Source organism: Gigantopelta aegis, chromosome 1 (genome assembly GCF_016097555.1).
Source record: "Gigantopelta aegis isolate Gae_Host chromosome 1, Gae_host_genome, whole genome shotgun sequence".
Taxonomy (NCBI): domain Eukaryota; kingdom Metazoa; phylum Mollusca; class Gastropoda; order Neomphalida; family Peltospiridae; genus Gigantopelta; species Gigantopelta aegis.
The window spans coordinates 28,309,598-28,335,075 of NC_054699.1; the positions used below are offsets into that span (position 1 = coordinate 28,309,598).

General features: G+C 38.5%; 1 protein-coding gene across 1 annotated transcript; it reads right to left on the minus strand.

Moving 5' to 3' along the window:
• Positions 1 to 538: 538 nt before the first annotated feature.
• Positions 539 to 25,260, minus strand: LOC121367574 (methionine--tRNA ligase, mitochondrial-like). The gene is made up of 13 exons (XM_041491844.1): positions 25,091 to 25,260; positions 22,420 to 22,572; positions 21,748 to 21,863; positions 20,930 to 21,001; positions 20,390 to 20,476; positions 17,385 to 17,513; positions 14,129 to 14,234; positions 12,260 to 12,387; positions 10,145 to 10,254; positions 9,782 to 9,881; positions 6,682 to 6,793; positions 5,518 to 5,709; positions 539 to 2,538 (listed from the first exon to the last, which is right to left on the minus strand). The coding sequence occupies exons 2-13, from the start codon at positions 22,562 to 22,564 to the stop codon at positions 2,177 to 2,179; spliced, it is 1,659 nt and encodes a 552-aa protein (XP_041347778.1). The 5' UTR covers positions 22,565 to 22,572; positions 25,091 to 25,260; the 3' UTR covers positions 539 to 2,176.
• Positions 25,261 to 25,478: the final 218 nt, after the last annotated feature.

Below are 25,478 nucleotides of genomic sequence, written 5' to 3' on the forward strand. Positions count from 1 at the left end.
GCAGCCCGTCTAAATTGCTCAAATCACCCTAACAACTTTTTGGCCGAGCACTTTAATATTATTTTTTGGATTTAAAATTTTATCCAGACATGAGTCGAATGTAGCAGCTCCTTTTGGCTTTAGGTCCCTCAACATAACTACTAAATTCGTATTCCAAATTCTGCCCACCTTAAACCCCCTCCCACCCCCCGGTCCCGGACCATATAAATCGGACTTTAAACTTTTAGACCTCCGTTCAAAATTTTATGTTGAAATTACTTCTTTTTTTAAAAATATTATTAAATAGTCTGACCGTCTCTTCTTTATTTTTGGACTGTCCTTCTAAAATGCTCCAAATTATATAAATATTTGGCCGAGCAGTCAATTCTTTTTATTTTTGGCTTGTAACTTTTTATTTAATTTTGTTTTAAATTCTATTAACTTTTTTTTACTAATTGCTATTTTCGAAAATTCTGCCCATTTTCAACTCTACCCCCCCCCCCCCCCCCCCCCCCCATCCCGAGTCAGGCCACCGATCTTATCGGAGGTCGGTCTCAGGATGGGTGTGTTCGAAACCTTAGTGGTATATGGGCACGTTAAACTACTTATCTATCTATCTATCCTACTGGACACAACTTTTCTATCTCCTAAATTCAAGGGACATACCCAGGGCTCGACCTTAGCAGTAGCCCAGGGTATTTTGACTACCAATTTCTCACTTGGGCTACCAGATGTTTATACCTGGTAGTCCGCCAGGCTACTAGATTTTTTTTGCACCTCCAGTTACTCTGTAATCAACAAGATGCTTAAATACCCCCCCAAAAAAAACATCCTAAAACAACATTTAAATAAAAATAAATTATTTTGCTTTTTTGTCTCCTTTTTTAAAAGTTTATTAAAATTATGGACTACCAAATTTATTGAGGGCTACCAGATTTCATAACCTGGAAGCCCAGTGGGCTACCACTGAAAAAAGTTAAGGTCAAGGTCTGCATACCTTTGTGAAAAGTGGGTAAATCACCATGAAAGATAAACTTGATCTGTAACAGTACATGATAAAGAAATAAACTAAATTTCATCTCAATATCTTCAGACGCTTCAGAATAAAAGTGAGAAAAACTCATTTTTAAATCTCCTAAGTTCAAGGGCCATAACTCTGTCATAAATGGGCAAATCTTCATGACAGTCAAACTTGATCTGTAAGAGCTGAATATCTCATCCCATTCTAAAAAATAAACATCAGGAAAACTATATGTGGGACAGATGGACGGAAGGACACACAGACAGACAGAAGGACGAAGATGAAACCTATAAATCCCTCCAGTTGGACCAGTAGGGGAATACATTTTTGTTTTAAATTAGATATTTTTATTTACTGTTCTAGAAACCAAGTTTGAATGATCCATGACTTATAGTTTGCGAGAAGGTGAAATAACAGCTGGGAAAAAAAACCCAGTTGATAAAATCTTCTGATGCCTATTCTTCACTAGCCATATGTTCACGTTCCAGCCAGTGCACCACGACTAATATATTAAAGGTCGTGGTATGTGCTGTCCTGCCTGTGGGATGGTGCATATAAAAGGCCCCTTGATACTGATGGAAAAATGAAGCGGGTTTCCTTTCTAAGACAACATGTAAAAAATTACCAAATGTTTGACATACAATAGCCGATGTGCTCTAGTAGTGTCGTTAAACAAAACAAACTTTAATACCTGCATCTCCCCATCCATCCCAACCACCCCCATTTCATGGAATCTTCTCTGCTAGTGGTAATCTACATATATTTTTAAAGAATCAATGTTCAAACCTTCCTGACTCTCAAACATAGATAAATCAACTTGGCTCCTGTACTACCATCCTAACCACCCGCAGTTCATGGAATCTTTCTGGTGCCTATTCTCCACTAGCGGTAACCTACACATATTTTTTACTTAAGAATCAATGTTCAAACCTTCCTGACTCTCCGACATAGATAAATCGACCTGGCTCCCATACTACCACCCCCAGCTCATGGAATCTTTCTGGTGCCTATTCTCCGCTAGTGGTAATTTACCGTACACATATTTTTACATAAGAATCAATGTTCAAACCTTCCTGACTCTCCGACATAGATAAATCGACCTGGCTCCCGTACTACCACCACAACCACCCCCAGCTCATGGAATCTTTCTGATGCCTATTCTCTATTAGCCATAGGTTATCTTTGTCTATCAATTCTCTTTAGCAGCACTGAAGTAGTAGGTCCCAAGTCTGATTCACACGGCCACGCACTCTTGGCATTCACCAGCCGTCTGCTATCTGGCGAGATGCCGAGTCTCGATAACAGCTTGTCCGACACACCAGGAGTGACCGGTTGTAGGAGTATTCCACATCTCCTCAGAGTCTCCATGGCAACGTGAACCACAGTGTCCAGGTGTTGCCGTGACGATGCGCTGTTCGACTTGGCAAGCTGCCAGGGTTGGTGATGCTGCATTAAGGCGTTGGCTGAATTCAACTGTCGCATGATGGCATCCAGAGATTTGTAGATGGAGACATTTTCGTAGTGCTCCGCAACTATATCTAAAAACAAAGCAGACACAAGGAAATGAAGGTTTCCGTAGCAACTATTTTTCACAAATATATTCAGTAAGGTATAATACACCTTTAATAAAAAATTAGCAAGGTCCTGTTAGGGCAGTAATGTCTATAACAGTATAGTTGGATTTTTTAGAGTGTTATTTATTTACACACATCAAACAATATTTTATTACTTGGATCAGGTCACTTAAAGGGACATTCCTGAGTTTGCTGCATTGTAAGATGTTTCCGACTAATAAAATATTTCTATGATTAAACTTACATATTAAATATATTTTCTTGTTTAGAATATTAGTGTCTGTATAACTATATACAATGTGTTTCTAGTCGTCTTAATATTTGTAAGAAGCCCAAACCGGATTTTGTCTTCAAATAATTTTGTACGTACGAAAAAATATATTTTAGGAAATAAAATAAAATTTAACCTAGTGCAAATATTAGAACGATCAGAATCACGTTTAACATACAGCCACTACTATTTTATGTAGAAAAATATATTTGATATGTAATTACAATCGTTAAAAAGTCTCTGTTAGTCGATAACATCTTAATAATTGCAGCAAACACAGGAATGTCCCTTTAACAGATTGACAAAGAATGTTTGTTTAACGACACCTCAGCCCATTATAAATCATGTATGTATGGTGTCTCGAATTTTTATAAAATCCACTAGCCGTGGGATAAGTGATTTTAAAAATTCACTAGCCCTACTTTAATTTAAGTTAATACAAATATGTCACTTAAAGAGGGAGATAGAGCTTAAAAAATTAACATTTACAAAATAGACTTAATTGCAACATTTGACTTTTTTTGGACTAGCTGTCAGGCATGGCAATAGTAGTTATTTACTAGCCCAACATTGAATACCACTAGCCATGGGAGTGGGGCTACCATAATCTAGAAGCCATGTGTCTAATAAATGGTACGTTTAAATCACAGCTACATGGGGTGTCACATATGTTCTCCCTACTGTAAAATAAAAGAACTATAGCTGCTTATTTTGGTACAGTAGCCTATGCGGTAACAGCAGGTCTCACTCTCTCACTCTCTCTCTGCCTTCATTCCTCCCAACCTTTCTTTCTCTCCCCCTTTCTCTCTCATTCTCTACTTGACCAAACACTAATTTAAAATATGCCAAATAGCTAGTTTAAAAAAGAAAAAGAAACAAATACTGAGCCATTGTTTACAAATTTAAAAAAAAACACCTCAATACAAAATATTAATTATTTGATTATCTGGTAGTATGTTCAGTTCAGTCCATTGGACTAGTGGAAAAAGTATCATAGGTCAGAGGTCAGAGGTCAGGTTATGTACAAAAATAACATAAAATAACATTCCTTTCATTACTGTAACTGTTTAGGTAATATTATGTCAATTAGTAGTAAAATATCGTCTCACAACATATTATGTGATTTGAAATATTCAGCATGGTGTAGCCAATAATAATACAAAGATCAAATCAAAGTCTTGTGATGTGTTTTTAATTAATCTGATCGCTGGATTGATGTAAATATTGGTTATGAAAGAGTCTCTATAATACATGTATAGTAGGTGTCTAACCTGCAGAGCTGTAACGATATGGCGATACAGTATCATATCACAATACGAGAGCCACGATACGATATATCGATTCAGGACAGCTGTATCGTGATACAATACACTACATTCATGTTTTAATAATTTTTGGTAAAAAAGGTTGAAGCAGAATTTACAAACTTACGAACATGCAGAGTAGATCCAGAGCTAGCTTTGGGTGAGCAAAACATATCGCTAATTATTTATTAAACTTCAAAAATTGCACAAATTGACAGTTATTTTATTAAACAAAATTCAATTATTACCTGAAATTATTTCACCAAATTAAAATAAAATTCGCTGACTGCTTTCAAAATTAGCAGTTGGCGAACTTGGTGAGTGCCAGAGCTAGACCTGATCTGATCAATGAAAATGTAATTTCGACGTTCAGTTGCTGGAATTCCCAAGCATTAGGTTATCATGTTTCATAAGCATGAAGTAAACAGCTTAATTATTGATGATTGATATGAAAAGTTAAGTATTGGGATACGTATCGTATTGTGACCCAAGTATTGAGATACGTATGGTATTGTGACCCAAGTATTGAGATACGTATGGTATTGTGACCCAAGTATTGAGATACGTATGGTATTGTGACCCAAGTATTGAGATACGTATCATATTGCTACCCAAGTATTGGGATACGTATCGTATTGCGACCCAAGTATTGGGATACGTATGGTATTGTGCCCCAAGTATTGGGATACGTATCGTATTGTGCCCCAAGTATTGGGATCCGTATCGTATTGTGCCCCAAGTATTGGGATACGTATCGTATTGTGACCCAAGTATTGGGATACGTATCGTATTGTGACCCTAGTATTGGGATACGTATGGTATTGTGACCCAAGTATTGAGATACGTATGGTATTGTGACCCAAGTATTGAGATACGTATCATATTGCTACCCAAGTATTGGGATACGTATCGTATTGCGACCCAAGTATTGGGATACGTATGGTATTGTGCCCCAAGTATTGGGATATGTATCGTATTGTGCCCCAAGTATTGGGATATGTATCGTATTGTGCCCCAAGTATTGGGATACGTATCGTATTGTGACCCAAGTATTGGGATACGTATGGTATTGTGACCCTAGTATTGGGATACGTATGGTATTGTGACCCAAGTATTGGGATACGTATCGTATTGTGCCCCAAGTATTGGGATATGTATCATATTGTGCCCCAAGTATTGGGATACGTATCGTATTGTGCCCCAAGTATTGGGATACGTATCGTATTGTGCCCCAAGTATTGGGATATGTATTGTACTGGGATATGTATCGTATTGTGCCCCAAGAATTGGGATACGTATCGTATTGTGCCCCAAGTACTGGGATATGTATCGTATTGTGACCTCCCGTATCGTTATAGCTCTACTGACCTGGCAGGTCGTTGAGTTGACTGAATGCCGCCTGCTCGTCTCGTGAGAGATCTTGGACCAGGGACCGACTGCTGGGCTCGGTGAACACCTGTCTCGGGTTGATGGCCGCCGACGTGCACCGACTTAGCAAATTGCCGAGGGTGTTGACGAGGTCGCTGTTCACACACTCCACGGCCTTCGCGTCACTGTAGTCTGCAATAGTCAAACATGACTCATGTAGTCTGCAATAGTCAAACATGACTCATGTAGTCTGCAATAGTCAAACATGACTCATGTAGTCTGCAATAGTCAAACATAACGCATGTAGTCTGCAAGTAGTCAAACATGATGCATGCAGTCTGCAATAGTCAAACATGACTCATGTAGTCTGTAATAGTCAAACATGACTCATGTAGTCTGCAATAGTCAAACATGACTCATCTAGTCTGTAATAGTCAAACATGACGCATGTAGTCTGCAATAGTCAAACATGACTCATGTAGTCTGTAATAGTCAAACATGACTCATGTAGTCTGCAATAGTCAAACATGACTCATGTAGTCTGCAAATAATCAAACTTGACACATCAGTCTGCAAGTAGACAAACACGTTGTATCAAGTCAAACATGATGCATGTAGTAAAAAATTATGCATGAAGTCTGCAATTAGTCAAACATGATGCATGAAGTTTGCAAGTAGTCAAATATGACACGTCAAGTCTGCAAGTAGTCAAACATGACACGTCAAGTCTGCAAGTAGTCAAACATGATGTATGAAGTCTGCAAGTAGTCAAACATGATGCATCAAGTCAAACACAACACATGTAGTCAAACATTACACATATAGTATACAAGTAATCAAACATGACACATCAAGTCTGCAAGTAGTCAAACACGACCTAACAGACTTGTAGTCCACAGTTGTTTTGATGTCTTGCACAAGTGTGGAGAACTACACTTCCACCATGTACCAATTTAGCTGTTACACATGTGAACGCTCGTCATTTCCAACCAAAAAGTGTTTTAGCTAAACCATTATAGTTAAACCAGTTTAACTTATGTGAGTGTGAACACAGCTGTACAAATTTCATAATTCATTAAATCGTTCACATTGACGACACTCGGGACTCAAGATATGTAGTTTCAAACAAAGGTTAGTAACACTGAAATGTTTTCCTATGCTTACTTCCGTCAGAGTGTGGGACGCCTTCCTTCATTAAGAAATATCTCAGCCCGTCAGCTGACAACGTCGACATTTGTTTAACCGGGTCGACCACGTTCCTCCTGCTCTTGGACATCTGAAATAAATCACACAGAACGATTTCAACATTAACAGGCACCATCAAGATGTTGAGAAAACTCATCGACAAACAAGGGCAGATCCAGGAAATATACCGGTACTCTTCAAAAAAAGAAACGCAAAAGGGTACAAATGGGTTATAACTCCGATTTTATGTTTCCTACCAGTTCATGCTTTGTGAATATAAGGTCATTGCATGTCCCAAACACATTCCCACGGTTACATTCGATAAAACGCAGCTACTGTACAATAAAGTTCCAAAATGTGAATATTCGCAAAAACGCAGCCACGTGCAAACCATGTCACCACTGCACGTGCGTTGTCTGCACGTGCAACATGAACACCGACAGTATAAAAGTGCAGGGTGTTCGCTTGCCTGGCCTCTGTATCTGGCCGACAGTTGACAATCCAGGACATGCCACGTCTCAGTGAACCGCAGAGAAACAATGCCATCGGCCGACTAGACGCAGGCGAATCCAGAACGGCCGTTGCCAGGGCATTCCATGTGTCCCCAAGCACCATCTCCAGACTGTGGGACCGTTACCAGCAACATGGATCAACACGTGACCTCCCTAGATCCGGTCGACCACGGGTCACTACCCCGGGCAGGACCGCTACATCCGGGTACGCCACCTTCGGGAACGATTGACTACTGCCACCTCCACAGCCGCAGCAATACCAGGTTTGCGCAGGATATCCGACCAGACCGTACGGAACCGCCTACGTGAGGTAGGAATTCGTGCCAGACGTCCAGTTCGAGGTGTCATCTTAACACCACAACACCGTCGACTCCGACTGCAGTGGTGCCAGATTCATCGACAATGGCCTCAACTGCGATGGAGACAGGTGTGGTTCAGTGACGAGTCCCGATTTCTGCTCCGACGTCATGATGGAAGATGTCGCGTGTATAGGCGTCGTGGTGAACGTTATGCGGCAAACTGCGTGTAGGAAGTGGACAGATTCGGCGGGGGTAGTGTCATGGTGTGGGCAGCCATCTCACACACTGGCAGAACTGACCTGGTCCACGTGCAGGGCAACCTGAATGCACAGGGCTACATTGACCAGATCCTCCGGCCACACATCGTTCCAGTTATGGCCAACGCCAACGCAGTGTTCCAACATGACAACGCCAGGCCTCACACAGCACGTCTCACAACGGCTTTCCTACAGAACAACAACATTAATGTCCTTCCTTGGGCATCGATATCACCGGATTTGAACCCAATTGAGCATCTATGGGACGAGTTGGACCGACGCCTCCGACAGCGACAACCACAGCCCCAGACCCTGCCCGAGCTGGCAGCAGCCTTGCAGGCCGAGTGGGCCACCATCCCCCGGGACGTCATCCGTACTCTGGTTGCTTCAATGGGCAGGCGGTGCCAGGCAGTTGTTAACACACGCGGAGGCCACACCCGGTATTGACTCCAGATGACCTTGACCTTGGTGGTGTGTCCTATCACTTACTCACAATGGACTAGAGTGAATTGTGAACAATCCTGCAACATTTGGTAATTATCGGACTCTCCATTCAATAATTAAATCAATTCTCCAAATGTTACGACAATGTGGTTTTGCGTTTCTTCTTTTGAAGAGTATATTTCAAAGAGCGTTCTCATTATGCGATTAGTCTTGTCCAGGGCTAGTTCTAGTAGTCGCCAAATTTGTCAGTTGCAAATTTTAAAAACAATTGGCAAATTTTATTTCAAGTTGACAAAATAATTTTACTACATTTTATTACAAAATAACTGGTTTTCTGCCATTTTTGAAGTTTAATAGATAATTTGATGAAACTTTGCGTTAACCCAGAGCTAGCTCTGCGTGTCCCACATGATTGAATTGTACAGTGAGAACTTCTAAGTCGGAATGACATTATAGTCTTATGCACATACGTTTACAGTCGCTAAGACATATTGCATATCACAAGTCGGTGCGACTAATCGCATAATGAGAACCCACTTTATGGAGGAGACTAAAGGAAAAAGGGCACGTGGACCAACTCACTGAAAAGAACACTTTAATGAATATTGTAAACAAATTGTTAAAGAAAGAAGTGTTTTATTTAACGACACACTCAACACATTTTATTTACGGTTATATGGCATCAGACATAATATGGTTAAGCACCACACAGATTTTTTCAGAGGAAACCCGCTGTCGCCACATAGGCTACTCTTTTACGACAGGCAGCAAGGGATCTTTTATTTGCGCTTCCCACAGGCAGGATAGCACAAACCATGGCCTTTGTTGAACCAGTTATGGATCACTGGTCGGTGCAAGTGGTTTACACCTACCCATTGAGCCTTGCGGAGCACTCACTCAGGGTTTGGAGTCGGTATCTGGATTAAAAAATCCCATCCCTCGACTGGGATCCGAACCCAGTACCTACCAGCTTGTAGACCGATGGCCTGCCACGACGCCACCGAGGCCAGTCAAAATTGTTAGAGAGACATACTGGAGTTTGCTGCACTTTTTAAGATGTTATCGACTAAAAGACTTTTTAACGACTGTAATTACATATAAAATATATTTTTCTGCATACTACAGGTATATTAGTGGCTGTATATTAAATGTGTTTCTGATCGTTCTAATATTTGTACTAGGTTAGATTTCATTTTAGTTCCTAAAATATTTACAAAATCCAGTTTGGGCTTCTTTGAAATATTAAGATGACCAGAAACACCTTGAATATACAAATACTGATATTTTAAACAAGAAAATATATTTAATATGTAAATTTAATCGTAGAAAATTTTTATTAGTAGGAAACATCTTACAATGCAGCAAACCCAGGAATGTCTCTTTGAAATAATTTTTTTAGTGGGGACATCAGTTTCCAACAAATTGGCAAATGTTGTTGCCTTGTCCAGTATGTCTGATATCACAAATCTCCTCATGAACAATGATATAAATTGTTTTTTTGAATTAATTTGAAAACCAAACAGCAAAGTATTAATCATCAGACAGATTTTCATTTTCCACGACTTACCTTGAAACCGTCGACCATCCAGTGGGAATGAACAAGCAGCCGTTTGGGCGGATCCATCCCCGCAGCCATCAGAAACGCCGGCCAGTAAACTGCGTGAAATCTGAAATTACAACACAACAATTTACAGATTCTATTCTCTAGCAAATGACATTCATTTGAAATTTTGTATAAAAATAAAATATCAACTAATATATAGTTATAAAATATACTTGACATAAAGACTGTCTCAAAGCTATATATAATGGTGACTTCCCACCAAAGTTATTGGAGAAGTCAATTTTATAAATGACTACTAAGTGGTTTACGCAGATACAGAATTTCATATTTACTGAACGTCTTAGGAAGTTCATAAATACTGCTCACCTCAAAATATCTTTTCCGATAATTTGACAGTCGGGTGGCCAGTTAGTTATCTTGCCAGGGAAGCCGGCTACAGTCAAATAGTTTACTAGAGCATCCAGCCAAACGTAAATCTAAAACAAATATGCTGACAATATTATGATGACTGCAAAGAAAAATAATCTTTGTTTAATGACATCTCAAAATGTTTTAAGCTACGGCTATTTAGTATCTAACATAAAGAGGCTATAAGGAGAAGGAAGCTGAGAAAGGAATTCTGGGATAGATAGTAATGAGGAGAGATAAGTTGGACATCAAAATAAGTTGTGAACAGTTTGTCAGGTCACCAGGATGTTACCACATGTCCATGAAGTCAAGAGTGGTACTACGTTCTCAACAAACAGTATTTTGTTCACAATAGGCTTGTTTTGTTTTCATACAAATTAGTTGTTCCCGATTATTATTTATTTTTTGGTACCACTGATATTGACCATCATGCATCAGAATGTCTGTCAAGGGATTTAACAGTACAAATAATGTGAAGTGTAAATCTCATAAATTAATTTGTATAGTGTACTATAGTGTACACATGAGTTACAAGAATCTAATCTTGTTTTGAAGTCTGTTTAAGATAAGAAACAAAATCTGGGATAGATTGTGCTGCTGTTGGGTCACTTACAGTCAATTTGTTGAATCACTTACAGTCAATTTGTTGAATCACTTACAGTCAATCTGTTGGGTCACTTACAGTCAATGTCAGGTCACTTACAGTCAAGCTGTTGCGTCATTTACAGTCAATCTGTTATGTCACTTACAGTCAGTCTGTTGGGTCACTTACAGTCAATGTCAGGTCACTTACAGTCAATATGTTGGGTCACTTACAGTCAATGTCAGGTCACTTACAGTCAATCTGTTGGGTCACTTACAATCAATGTCAGGTCACTTACAGTCAATCTGTTGGGTCACTTACAGTCAATGTCAGGTCATTTACAGTCAATCTGTTGCGTCATTTACAGTCAATCTGTTATGTCACTTACAGTCAGTCTGTTGGGTCACTTACAATCAATGTCAGGTCACTTACAGTCAATATGTTGGGTCACTTACAATCAAAGTCAGGTCACTTACAGTCAATCTGTTGGGTCACTTACAGTCAATGTCAGGTCACTTACAGTCAATCTGTTGCGTCATTTACAGTCAATCTGTTATGTCACTTACAGTCAGTCTGTTGCGTCACTTACAGTGATTGTCAGGTCACTTACAGTCAATATGTTGGGTCACTTACAGTCAATGTCAGGTCACTTACAGTCAATCTGTTGGGTCACTTACAGTCAATGTCAGGTCACTTACAGTCAATCTGTTGCGTCATTTACAGTCAATCTGTTATGTCACTTACAGTCAGTCTGTTGCGTCACTTACAGTGATTGTCAGGTCACTTACAGTCAATATGTTGGGTCACTTACAGTCAATGTCAGGTCACATACAGTCAATCTGTTGGGTCACTTACAATCAATGTCAGGTCACTTACAGTCAATCTGTTGGGTCACTTACAATCAATGTCAGGTCACTTACAGTCAATCTGTTATGTCACTTACAGTCAATCTGTTGGGTCACTTACAGTCAATCTGTTAGGTCATTTACAGTCAATCTGTTAGGTCACTTACAGTCAATGTCAGGTCACTTACAGTCAATGTTAGGTGACTATGTTAGGTCACTTATAGTCGATATGTTAGGTCAATTACAGTTAATGTTAGGTCACTTAGTCAATGTTAGGTCACTTACAGTCAATCTGCTGGGTCACTTATAGTCAATCTGTTAGGTCACTTACAGTCAATGTTATGTCATTTACAGTCAATGTTAGGTCACTTACTGTAACAGTCAATGGTAGGTCACTTACCCACAATGTTGGGTCACTTGTAGTCTGTGGTAGATCTCCATGCTGTGATACACTGTACTGTGGGAGTTAAACTATTAGGTCACTTACAGACTGTGGTAGATCTCCAAGCTGTGATACATTGTACTGTGGGGAATTCAACTATACATGTATCTGTTAGGTCACTTACAGTCTGTGGTAGATCTCCAAGCTGTGATACATTGTACTGTGGGGAATTCAACTATACATGTATCTGTTAGGTCACTTACAGTCTGCGATGGATCTCCAGGAACAGGAATCCCCCAAGGGAGACGATCACTGGGTCGCGACACAGACAACTCCGGTAGATCTTCAACCCATCGCCGAACCATCGCTTCAAACTTGCTTGGGTGAATCACTGGTCAGAAGTAAACACAATTCAATGCAATTAGTTTTAATAAATAAAATAGTGTATATTGTAACATAATTGATTTATAAAGAAAACATCCTAATTTGCTTCTTTGACCAAAGTGTGGGTTTTTTTTATGACCTCACTAGAGAAAATTAATTAATTAATCATCAGCCATGTCTGGTTAAGTCTGTGAGAATAATAGAATCGATCACCATTGTGAAGTGTAGAAACAGCAATTCCAACCCGAGGGACAAAATGTTTCTTGTGTAGGCTGAGGTTTACCAAGACCCTTACAAAAACATTTTGTCCCGAGGATTGGAATTGTCTTATCTACATGTATACCTCACCACGGTGATTGATTCTTTTTCTTGCCCATTAATTACAGTAACAAAACATTAATTCTGTAAGCTACTGTTTGTTAATTGTAGAACCAATCGTAAACATTTCATCTACAAACACATATGCGGAAAAAATATAGTCCACCTTATGCAACGACATAAAAATGTAACAACTTACCCATACCAATAAATATAAAGTTGAAAATATTAATTTGTTTAAATAATTTTAAAACAATGATACAATGTGAAATGGCAAACAGAATTCTGAAAACCATGAGTTAAGACATCAGTCATTGTAAAGCATGAGTTATGACATCACGCGTATGTAGAAATCATCCAGCACCGGGATGCTAGACAGATTTATCTAGCACCATGAAAAAGCTGACCAAGTCAGTTCAGTGGTCAAGAATGTTTTTTCTAGTTCAGTCAACCAGTAGAAAGGTGCCAGAATGCTGTGCTAGAAAGAAATATCTACTAGCACACTAGATAGTAATGTGACCTTTTCACTGGCTAATTGGTCTCGTCATGTAAGAGGTAGGCTACCTTTTTGATTATGTCATTCTGTAGTTCATGAAGTCAGGGGCGGGATGTAGCCCAGTGGTAAAGCACTCGCTCGATGCGAATTCAGTCTGGGATCGATCCCTATTGGTGGGCCCATTGGGCTGTTTCTCCTTCCAGCCAGTGCTCCACGACTGGTATATCAAAGGCAGTGGTATGTACTACCCTGTCTGTGAGATGGTTCATATAAAAGATCCCTTGCTGCTAATCAAAAAGAGTAGCCCATGAAGTGGTGACAGTGGGTTTCCTCTCTCAATATCTGTGTGGTCCGTAACCATATTATGTCTGACGTCATATATCCGTAAATAAAATGTGTTGAGTGCGTCATTCAATAAAATATTTCCTTCCTTCCTTCATGAAGTCACGTAATATGTATGTTGTAACACTGCATGCATTGCTTCTTGTGACAAAATATATATCAGATGGGAAGAGTGACAAACAGGGCTTCTAGATTATGGTAGCCCCACAACCATGGCTAGTGATATTCAATGATTTTTTAGTGTGTCAAATGTTGCACATAAGTATATTTTGTAAATGTGAATATCCTGACCCTTCCTTCCCTCAAGTCTAAGGGTTTTTAAGCTCTATCTCCTTCTTTAGGTGACATATCCAATTATTCCTATTAGTAAAATTGTATTTACTTAAAGTAGGGCTAGAATTTTTAATCCTGGCTAGTAAAATGTTTAAATCACTGATCCCATGGGTAGTGGATTTTTTTTTACAATTCTAGAAACCCTGGACATAGTACAAAAATAAAATGCAGTGAATTTTATACTAATAATTATACTAGAATTATACGACTGATTGAACTAGAAACTATTTTTGGTTCTCGTACCAGAAATGTTGATTACCTCCAGAGTCTAACCAGGCTGACAGTCTGTCCGTAAACTGGGACAGTCGGAACTTGTAGTTGTCTTCCGTCATCCACGTCACAGGATTCCCACTCTCAACGGAAACCTTCAAAAACAACACACACTGTCCTAACACAAGAAACAAATTCCTACTCTCAATGGAAACCTTCAAAAACAACACACACTGTCCTAACACAAGAAACAAATTCCTACTCTCAATGGAAACCTTCAAAAACAACACACACTGTCCTAATACTAGAAACAAATCCCTACTCTCAACGGAAACCTTCAAAAACAACACACACTGTCCTAATACTAGAAACAAATCCCTACTCTCAACGGAAACCTTCAAAAACAACACACACTGTCCTAATACTAGAAACAAATTCCTACTCTCAATGGAAACCTTCAAAAACAACACAAACTGTCCTAATACTAGAAACAAATTCCCACTCTCAATGGAAACCTTCAAAAACAACACACACTGTCCTAATACAAGAAATAAATCCCTACTCTCAATGGAAACCTTCAAAAACAACACACACTGTCCTAATACTAGAAACAAATTCCCACTCTCAACGAAAACCTTCAAAAACAACACACACTGTCCTAATACTAGAAACAAATTCCTACTCTCAATGGAAACCTTCAAAAACAACACACACTGTCCTAATACTAGAAACAAATTCCCACTCTCAACGAAAACCTTCAAAAACAACACACACTGTCCTAATACTAGAAACAAATCCCTACTCTCAATGGAAACCTTCAAAAACAACACACACTGTCCTAACACAAGAAACAAATTCCTACTCTCAATGGAAACCTTCAAAAACAACACACACTGTCCTAACACAAGAAACAAATTCCTACTCTCAATGGAAACCTTCAAAAACAACACACACTGTCCTAATACTAGAAACAAATCCCTACTCTCAACGGAAACCTTCAAAAACAACACACACTGTCCTAATACTAGAAACAAATCCCTACTCTCAACGGAAACCTTCAAAAACAACACACACTGTCCTAATACTAGAAACAAATTCCTACTCTCAATGGAAACCTTCAAAAACAACACAAACTGTCCTAATACTAGAAACAAATTCCCACTCTCAATGGAAACCTTCAAAAACAACACACACTGTCCTAATACAAGAAATAAATCCCTACTCTCAATGGAAACCTTCAAAAACAACACACACTGTCCTAATACTAGAAACAAATTCCCACTCTCAACGAAAACCTTCAAAAACAACACACACTGTCCTAATACTAGAAACAAATTCCTACTCTCAATGGAAACCTTCAAAAACAACACACACTGTCCTAATACTAGAAACAAATTCCCACTCTCAACGAAAACCTTCAAAAACAACACACACTGTCCTAATACTAGAAACAAATCCCTACTCTCAATGGAAACCTTCAAAAACAACACACACTGTCCTAACACAAGAAACAAATTCCTACTCTCAATGGAAACCTTCAAAAACAACACACACTGTCCTAACACAAGAAACAAATTCCTACTCTCAATGGAAACCTTCAAAAACAACACACACTGTCCTAATACTAGAAACAAATCCCTACTCTCAACGGAAACCTTCAAAAACAACACACACTGTCCTAATACTAGAAACAAATCCCTACTCTCAACGGAAACCTTCAAAAACAACACACACTGTCCTAATACTAGAAACAAATTCCTACTCTCAATGGAAACCTTCAAAAACAACACAAACTGTCCTAATACTAGAAACAAATTCCCACTCTCAATGGAAACCTTCAAAAACAACACACACTGTCCTAATACTAGAAACAAATCCCTACTCTCAACGGAAACCTTCAAAAACAACACACACTGTCCTAATACTAGAAACAAATTCCTACTCTCAATGGAAACCTTCAAAAACAACACACACTGTCCTAATACTAGAAACAAATTCCCACTCTCAACGAAAACCTTCAAAAACAACACACACTGTCCTAATACTAGAAACAAATCCCTACTCTCAATGGAAACCTTCAAAAACAACACACACTGTCCTAACACAAGAAACAAATTCCTACTCTCAATGGAAACCTTCAAAAACAACACACACTGTCCTAACACAAGAAACAAATTCCTACTCTCAATGGAAACCTTCAAAAACAACACACACTGTCCTAACACAAGAAACAAATTCCTACTCTCAACGAAAACCTTCAAAAACAACACACACTGTCCTAATACTAGAAACAAATTCCTACTCTCAATGGAAACCTTCAAAAACAACACACACTGTCCTAATACTAGAAACAAATTCCTACTCTCAATGGAAACCTTCAAAAACAACACACACTGTCCTAACACAAGAAACAAATTCCTACTCTCAATGGAAACCTTCAAAAACAACACACACTGTCCTAATACTAGAAACAAATTCCTACTCTCAACGGAAACCTTCAAAAACAACACACACTGTCCTAATACAAGAAATAAATCCCTACTCTCAATGGAAACCTTCAAAAACAACACACACTGTCCTAATACAATAGTTGATGTTTTAAATTATATCTTTTTCCTAGTTCAGTGGAAAATTTGAAGTTATCTCCCTTAGGTCACTAGTAGATTGAAATTATCTCCCTTAGTTCAATGGCAATATTAAATTACCTCCCTTATTTTACGAATAATCTGAAATTAACTTGACTATAAAATGTTGGATTAATCTCAGTGAAGGAAAGTTTTATTTTTACTAACACTTAAGGTTACACACCGCCATTAATTACTCCATGCAGTTCAATACAATTTCTATGTCAGATTATATTCTGTGTAAAATACAACACTATTGAGAGGGTCATGTGACTACTAACTTTAGGGAGTGCTCTCGACGGACAAGTATCGTGGAAAAAATCAACATAGGTCGACCACAAAAATGTTCAATTAATGGCCCCTATGCCTGACCACTGCCTCGTGTTGCTGTACAAGTGGGACTATAGCACTTGTACAGTTGTTATCAGTTAGTACTACATATAACAAGTTACTTCAAACCAATGAGTTATTTAAATACTACAGAGGTCAACCTACGTGTAATCATCAAAGACAGATTTCAAAAAGCATATCAGAATTTTGAAGTATTTTTTTAAAGAGGAACTATTTCCTAAACCAGACTATATTAAGTTGCTACAGCAAATAACGACACTACAAATGGTGGTGTGTTTCCTTAAGAACTTCACTATATGCATATCAAACTGTGTTACAGGTAATAATTACCTTTATTTTATTTCCTTCTCCATCCGTGCTGTCTGTGACTTCGTCTTCTGACAAGTAGCATTCATCTGTCACACAATACCAGCCTTCGTATCGGTCCTTGTAAATACAGCCCGCATCGTCAAGCCTCTCCTACCAACAAAGGTAATATTTAGCTTCTAATTGCATATCTTTTTTTGTGAAAGTCAAGGTTCCTTCCAGAGGAAGGAAGGAAGGGTTTTATTTAGCAATGCACTCGACCGGCCTCGGTGGCGTCGTGGTTAGGCCATCGGTCTACAGGCTGGTAGGTACTGGGTTCGGATCCCAGTCGAGGCATGGTATTTTTAATCCAGATACCGACTCCAAACCTTGAGTGAGTGCTCCGCAAGGCTCAATGGGTAGGTGTAAACCACTTGCACCGACCAGTGATCCATAACTGGTTCAACAAAGGCCATGGTTTGTGCTATCCTGCCTGTGGGAAGCGCAAATAAAAGATCCCTTGCTGCTAATCGGAAAGAGTAGCCCATGTAGTGGCGACAGCGAGTTTCCTCTCAAAATCTGTGTGGTCCATAACCATGTCTGATGCCATAAATGTGTTGAGTGCGTCGTTAAATAAAACATTTCTTTCTTTCTTTCGACCCATTTTATTTACAGTTATACGGAATCAGACATATGGTTATGGATCACATAGATATTGAAAGAGGAAACCCACTGTTGCCACTTCATGGGCTCCTCTTTTTCAATTAGCAGCAAGGGATCTTTTATATGCATCATCCCACAGACAGGATAGTACATACCACAGCCTTTTTTACACCAGTTGTGGAGCATTGGCTGGAACGAGAAATAGCCCAATTGGCCCACCGATGGGTATTGATCCTAGATCAATCGTGCATCAGGCGAGAGCCTGTACCACTGAGCTTCGTCCTGTCCCCTCTGCCAGAGAGTATGAAGGGTAAGATTACGTACCCTAAAATCTTGGAAATTAGCGGATACATATGTATAATTTTTAGGTATATTATAGTAAGAGAACTGCTGCTTTAAATGAGTCAAAATACATGAAATACAGAGTCCAATTTTAAAAGATTTCAAACCCTTAAAGGGACATTCCTGAGTTTGCTGCATTGTAGGGCTTAAGATGTTTCAGACTAATAAAATATTTCTACGATTAAACTTACATTTTAAATATATTTTCTTATTTAGAATATCAGTGTCTGTATATTCGATGTGTTTCTGGTCATCTTAATATTTGTAAGAAGCCCAAACTGGATTTTGTCTTCAATAATTTCGTACGTATGAAAAAAATATATATTAGGAAATAAAATTTAACCTAAAACAAATATTAGAACGATCAGAAACATGTTTAATATGCAGCCGCTAATATTTTATGCAGAAAAATATATTTAATATGTAATTACAATCGTTAAAAAGTCTCTGTTAGTCGATAACATCTTAAAAATTGTAGCAAACTCAGGAATGTCCCTTTAACCTCCTAGAAGGGCACTTTTGCCATTCCTAGTGAAAACGTTAGATGATCTACAATTACTAAGGGTCCTTTCATTCATTTATATTAACTTATCATTGTGTTGATCTTGTAACAAGGTTTAACAGGGCTTCTAGAATTGTTTATAAAATCCACTAACCATGGGATCAGTGATTTTAAAAATTCACTAGCCACGATTAAAAATTCACTAGCCCTACTTTACTTAAAGTTAATACAATTTTACTAAGTAATAGTAATAATCAAATATGTCACCTAAAGAAGGAGATAGAGCTTAAAAAGCACTAACATTGAAAGGTTGGGGTACAGGCAGGATATTCATATTTACAAAATCGATTTAACTGCAACATTTGACTTCTTTTCTTTTTCACTAGCCATCAGGCATGGCAATAGTAGTTATTTACTAGCCCAACATTGAATATCACTAGCCATGGGAGTGGGGCTACTATAATCTAGAAGCTCTGGGTTTAAGCACGCTGTCCTGGACACACACACACACACACCTCAGTTGTCTGGGATGTCTTTCTTGTCATGTCATGTCATAGGGTTTTACATGCACATTCAGAACAAGCTGTTGTAGCGCACGCCTGTCATGGGCACAAGAGCCGGCCGTGGCCGGCTTCTCTGTCAATGACAGGAAAGGTGGGAGGAGGGGAAAGGAGACACTGCCTTCACTGGCAGGTGCAAGGGAGCACCAGCAGCCCGATCAAATCGGTAGCAGGCGGGTGGGGGTGGTGGTGGTGCTATGGAATTTGAATGGAGCAGTTAAATGCCAAAGAGAAAAGGGTGTGCAATTTTGATTGAGGGAATTTGGCGCAATTTTGAACGGTCGGTCGAAAGGTAACTGGCCGAGGGCTAATATAGGTTTTGATATTAGTGAATCGAGAGTAGCTCATTAATTTTAGACCTCTACGATGCTGTGGTGTCTCCCTAGATGTCTTTCTGTCCAGGTCAGTGAGTTATAGGTTAATTATTCATGAGAGAGAAGTCAATGTCTTGGCCTAACACCTCTGGATGGGAGTCGGAACCTGGATGTGAACCCAGCACCTACCAGCCTTAAATCTGATGACTTAAACACCACACCACCGAGGCCGGTATTAATGGTTCTCCGAGTTGCTGGGTAACAACCGCTGTACCGATGTTCAGCAATTAAAAACTTTATAAAACAACCTGCGGGTTGCTTGTCTGACCTAATGTTGAGTGAACTGGCCTCGGTGGTGCAGTGGTCAAGCCATTGGACTATAGGCTGGCAAGTACAAGGTTCACAGCCCGGTACCGGCTCCAACCCAGAGCGAGTTCTTAAGGGCTCAATGGGTAGGTGTAAGACCACTACACCCTCTTCTCTCTCACTAACCTTTAACCAACTAACAACTAACCCACTGTCCTGGACAGACAGCCCAGATAGCTGAGGTGTGTGCCAAGGACAGTGTGCTTGAACCTTAATTGGATATAAGCACGAAAATAAGTTGAAATGAATGAACAATGTTGAGTGAAGTAGTGTCAGAGAATAATGTGTAACAAACAAACCAACCCAAAACCACTGAACAGACTCCTTATGTCTTGGCTCTGTAGTTCGAATATAATCATCATATCCAATGTTGGCATTCTCAAATAATCTCTGCAAGGAAAAGAAAACACAAATAGATTGCATTGTACTCTTCAATATCAACATGAACATACAGATAAAGTTGTTCAATTCAAACACTTATCATTCTCAAACTCAAAATCAACCCAACCAATCAAACTAAGTTGCGGTTGCGTATAATTTTAGCTTGCTCATATACTACAAAGGTTTCGGGCATGTCTGTCCCAGGTCCCGTTTCTGGATAGCCAGAGGCCTGACCTGGGACAGATCAAACTAAGTACAGAAGACGACACAAAGAAGGGAGATAAACTTATCAATATCCAACAATGAAGGAGTAATATCTACATATTTCATAGAAGTGAAATAAAATTTTAAAAAATCAAATAACATCAACCAACAACAATTAGTAATAAAATTATTGTAATTTCTTAAATTAGAAAATAAACAAACACAGAAGCTAGTCTCAAAACAACCCAAGCTGTAAACCTTAAAGAGAGCAGACACTTGGTTACAGTATTCAAGTGGTTCAACCTTGTTCTTGCTTGCAGCTTGTTGAACCTGGAAGACGAAATAAAAACTCATTTTAATAAAGCATTTATATAGAGAATAACTAGTTAATAACATCGGATATCTGCTTTATCCTGTGATGGTAAGAATGGGAAATTCCGCGAGGCTTTGCTGAGCAGTATTTCTCATCCGGCCACAACAGGATAAAGAAGATATCTGACGTCATTAACTAGTTATTATCTTTATCCTGCAGACCATAAAAATTAAGGGGAAAAGCTATTATTTCTGTTATTTCAGCCACATTGTACGATGACCTATAGATCAAATGAGCGATTTTGTAATGTAGCTATGTGTGCGACTTCACATGAGTGATGTCAAAAGTCATATCCTGGTAGTAGCAGGATATGACTTTGCTTTATCCGTCATCATATTCTGTCAACTGATCCAAATACATAGTTAGGATTTATGTGTGCATGTTATGTGATGTGCCTGTGTGTTCGCATACTTGTGTGCATAAATTAACCTTTTAAAACAATCATTTAAAAGAGTGTTCATCATGCTTGTAACTGTGACCAGAATACAATGTAAAATTACCACCTACCCATTGAGTCATTAAAACCCGCTCTGGGTGGGAGCCGGTACCGAGCTGTGAACCCAGTACCCACCAGCCTTATGTCCGATGGCTTAACCACGATGCCACCAAGGCCGGTTCACCGTAAGTAAATATGGTACTTATGTACTGAAGGTGATCTTAACGCTAAAATCGCTTTGTAAAACTGGACCCAGGTGTACTGTACCTTTAGTCCATGTTCATCCGTCCCAGTCGAGAACAGGGTCTCATTACCCACAAGTCTCTGCCACCTGGTCAAGGCGTCTGCAAGGACGGCTGTGTATAGATGGCCAAGGTGAGGAGCTGTTAAAACACCACAAACAAAAATACTAAAACTAAACTGATCGACATTAAGAAAACATTAAAATAAAATTAGTAACTTACAGGGCTCGAAACTCGCCAAAACATATGGTGGACCAAAAAATAATAATGGATGTTGGCAAATTATAGTAAGAGAACCACGAGCATGATTTTAATGTGTAATACAAATATTAATAGTGGCTCATACATTATAGCTCTAAAGAAGATCGCCCATATAATATTATTTGGGTGACTAACACCATTATTCTTTTTACATTTAAGTCGCCCAAACGGGACATTGGTCGCATTTGGCGACCTGGCCACAGGCCGTTTCGAGCTCTGAACTTATGCTATAACCGAAACTCATAAAAATCACCCCAGTTCAACTATTCTTCGGTCATTAATCATTTTTATCTATGTACTCGTACTCGTAAAGTATATACTAATATTATATTTACATATATGCATTATTTAAAACATGATTTAACTTAAACATAATATTAAAACTCAATATAAGATATCAATTAATAAGATACCAGTATAGTATAATAAAACCAACCAGCATTAACATAGAAGATTGGAGTTGTGACGAAGTACTTGTGTTCCAGTCTCAATGATGTATGGAGACACTTCTGTTGTGAATGTCGTAGCAAGTGGTGCCTCTTCCAGGGATATAAAGATAATCGACATCGAGTACTGATCATTGTGACACCTAATAAATAACAACAAATTCATGAGTGGATGTATATACATGTAAACAGATACATATCAAGACATTAAAAAAAGAAAACAATAAAAGTTGTAAGATCGGCTGAAAGAACACTTATAATATATTTTCAATTGATGTTTTGCAGCTTACACATTTGTAACTTAAATTTAGTCAAAAACTGCAGTAATGTGCATACTACAGGGATTAATCCAGACAGTCTGTGGGTCCAAACATAGGACCTTTCCCAAAAGATATTAGCACTGGAAATTCCCCATTTCTGTACTAAAAATCTCAGTATTTATATAATTTAATTATGTCTGTTCTATTAAATTAATTTAACAGTGTAGGGCTTCTAGATTATGGTAGCCCCACTCCCATGGCTAGTGATATTCAATGTTGGGCTAGTAAATAACTACTACTACCATGCCCAACAGCTAGTGAATTTTTTTGTCAAATGTTGCAGTTAAGTCTATTTTGTAAATATGAATATCCCATCCACACCCCAAGCCCCCAATGTTAGTGTTTTAAAGTTCTACGGTAATATATTTGATTATTACTAGTATCTAGTAAAATTATATTAACTTTAAGTAAAGTAGGGCTAGTGCATTTTTAATTGTGGCTAGTAAATGTAAATCACTGATCCCATGGCTAGTGGATTTTATAAAAATTCAAGAAGCCCTGCAGTGGTGCACTGCATCATTCAGTCGCCTGAAAACATGTCCAAAGTATGATTTACTTGCTCCAATTTTCCTAATTAAAGCAGACATGGGACCCTGTTTAAATATCCTGGATAAATCCCTGTGCTAACAGAAACAATTGCAGAAATGTTTCTTTTATGTCTTGTTAAATTTAGCGTTATGAAATATTAGTATTTTATATGGTCTCACTAAATTCATAAATAGTTTATGCCTGCTGGCATTTGCTGATTTACAGTACATTCTATAGATGACATACAGAGAACTGCAATTGGAATTTTACAGGTACATGTAGTTTTAAAAATCATTCTTTTAAAATATCTGAATGATATCATAATTACAGCCATGTATGTACATGTAGACCTCTACAAATTAGTACAATATGCATAGGGTAAGAAATACTCTGATCTATGTAGCTTGTTTTTCATAGATTCTGACTTATTTATAAACTCCATAAAAAAGGTACATTTTCAGAGCTTCATTTTCATTTCCACTTATTTTTGTCCTTCTATCCAATTAAGATTCAAGCATGCTGTCCTGGACATACACCTCAGTTATCTGGGATGTCTGTCTAGGACACTGTGTCAGCTGTCAGTGGTTAGTGAGAACGAAGAGGGTGTAGTGGTCTTACACCTACCCATCGAGTCATTAAAACTCGCTCTGGGTGGGAGCCCGTACTGGGCTGCGATCCCAGTACCTATCGGCCTTATGTCCGATGGCTTAACCACCAAGATCGGTTCAGAGCCTCAAATTACGCCTCAGGCGGCACACGAAAAATTCAGGATTTACACACTGGACCAAATTTTTAAAAAAAGTATAATTTTCTAAAAAAATATTTTGTATCACTATCACTTATCAGCATAAGAACACTGAACAGATGAAGTTCCATGAACCCAGTACCGAGGGGATCAGGCTAAAACTGAACCACTACCAAAACGGAACCATTTTTTTTTGCGAAAACGGAACCGATTGTGGCTATAACGGCACCTCACTGTATTGGCTAAAACGGAACCACACATAATAGAGAGAGAGAGAGAGAAAAATGAAAAATCATGACTTAGGTTTATTGCCGAATAAAGCCGGTAAAAATCGTATTATTCAACATGTGAAACCGTGGATTGTGCTACGATAGGAATTAACACTTAACGAATCTTTTGAGTTGTTATTACTGTAGACTGTTGATTATCAAGCATTTAAGTTATAGAATTACACCTGTATTGCTAATTGTTAATCCCCATCACCAATTCCCTCTAGTCAGAGTGTCGCAGATGTTCACTGCACAGCCTTGCCGGGCTTGCTTGGTTAAGTACATAACAATCGATTGCTTGTTTTGTAAATAAATAAACATCATTTTACTTTATTACGTCTGACTTCCTTCACGAGATCTGTTAGTTGTTGCTGTGTTTAAAAAGGTAATAGAGTAAATTAGTGCCTTCAGTACAACTGTTATTTTTAGCTTGAGCACGTGCTAAGATGATGCTTGACATCATTAATCAAGGCCCTTACTATGTAGCACAACAATAACAACACTCATGTATATAAACAATTTCATTTATTTAATTCACATAAAAATGAACTATGAGTAATCATGTAGGCCCCTATAAATAGCATATATTGTTTTCTCATTGGGAATGCGAGATAAATAGGTTTTGATTTCGGTGCCGTTTTAGCCATCGATTTTCGGTGTCGTTTTAGCCAACGCAGGTTCCGTTTTGTCCACAGATTTTGGTACCGTTTTAGCCAACACAAGTTACGTTTTGTCCAATTTGGTTCCGTTTTCGCCTGGGGCCGTTTTGGCACGGTTCCGTTTTCGCTATAACCCGTACCGAGTACGTGCCCTGTTAATTCATGGAAGACATATATCTCTCCGGGCGGTAAATAGTCTGATCGAGCTATGGAGGAAAGTTTCCCCTGCTTTCGTCGCCTTAAATATATTCTAGGTAACGCTTAGCAGCAGCTATGACCTCTGAAATAAAATGTTGTCAGGTTTGTTTTATGGGCGCAGACATTTTGTATTTTAAATCAAGAGAGGTAACTCTGAAGAGTTTCGTGAAAATCTAACATCTTAAGTAATAGAACTTATGATTTACAAAACAATTTAAAAATACCTTTATATTTATAATACAGCAGTATTATATGTTTATTAAATACTTTTGTATTTGTAAAACATCTGTCTGTATGATATACTAATATTCAGAGTGCATTCAGAATTGA

Coding starts and splice junctions, on each gene's coding strand:
- LOC121367574 (XM_041491844.1), bottom strand. CDS start 22,564: ATGATCAGTACTCGATGTCGATTATCTTTATATCCCTGGAAGAGGCAC. Junction 21,864..22,419: donor AATCTTCTATGTTAATGCTG/GTTGGTTTTATT, acceptor GTGTTTTAACAG/CTCCTCACCTTGGCCATCTA. Junction 17,514..20,389: donor AGTCTGTTCAGTGGTTTTGG/GTTGGTTTGTTT, acceptor CTTTGTTGGTAG/GAGAGGCTTGACGATGCGGG.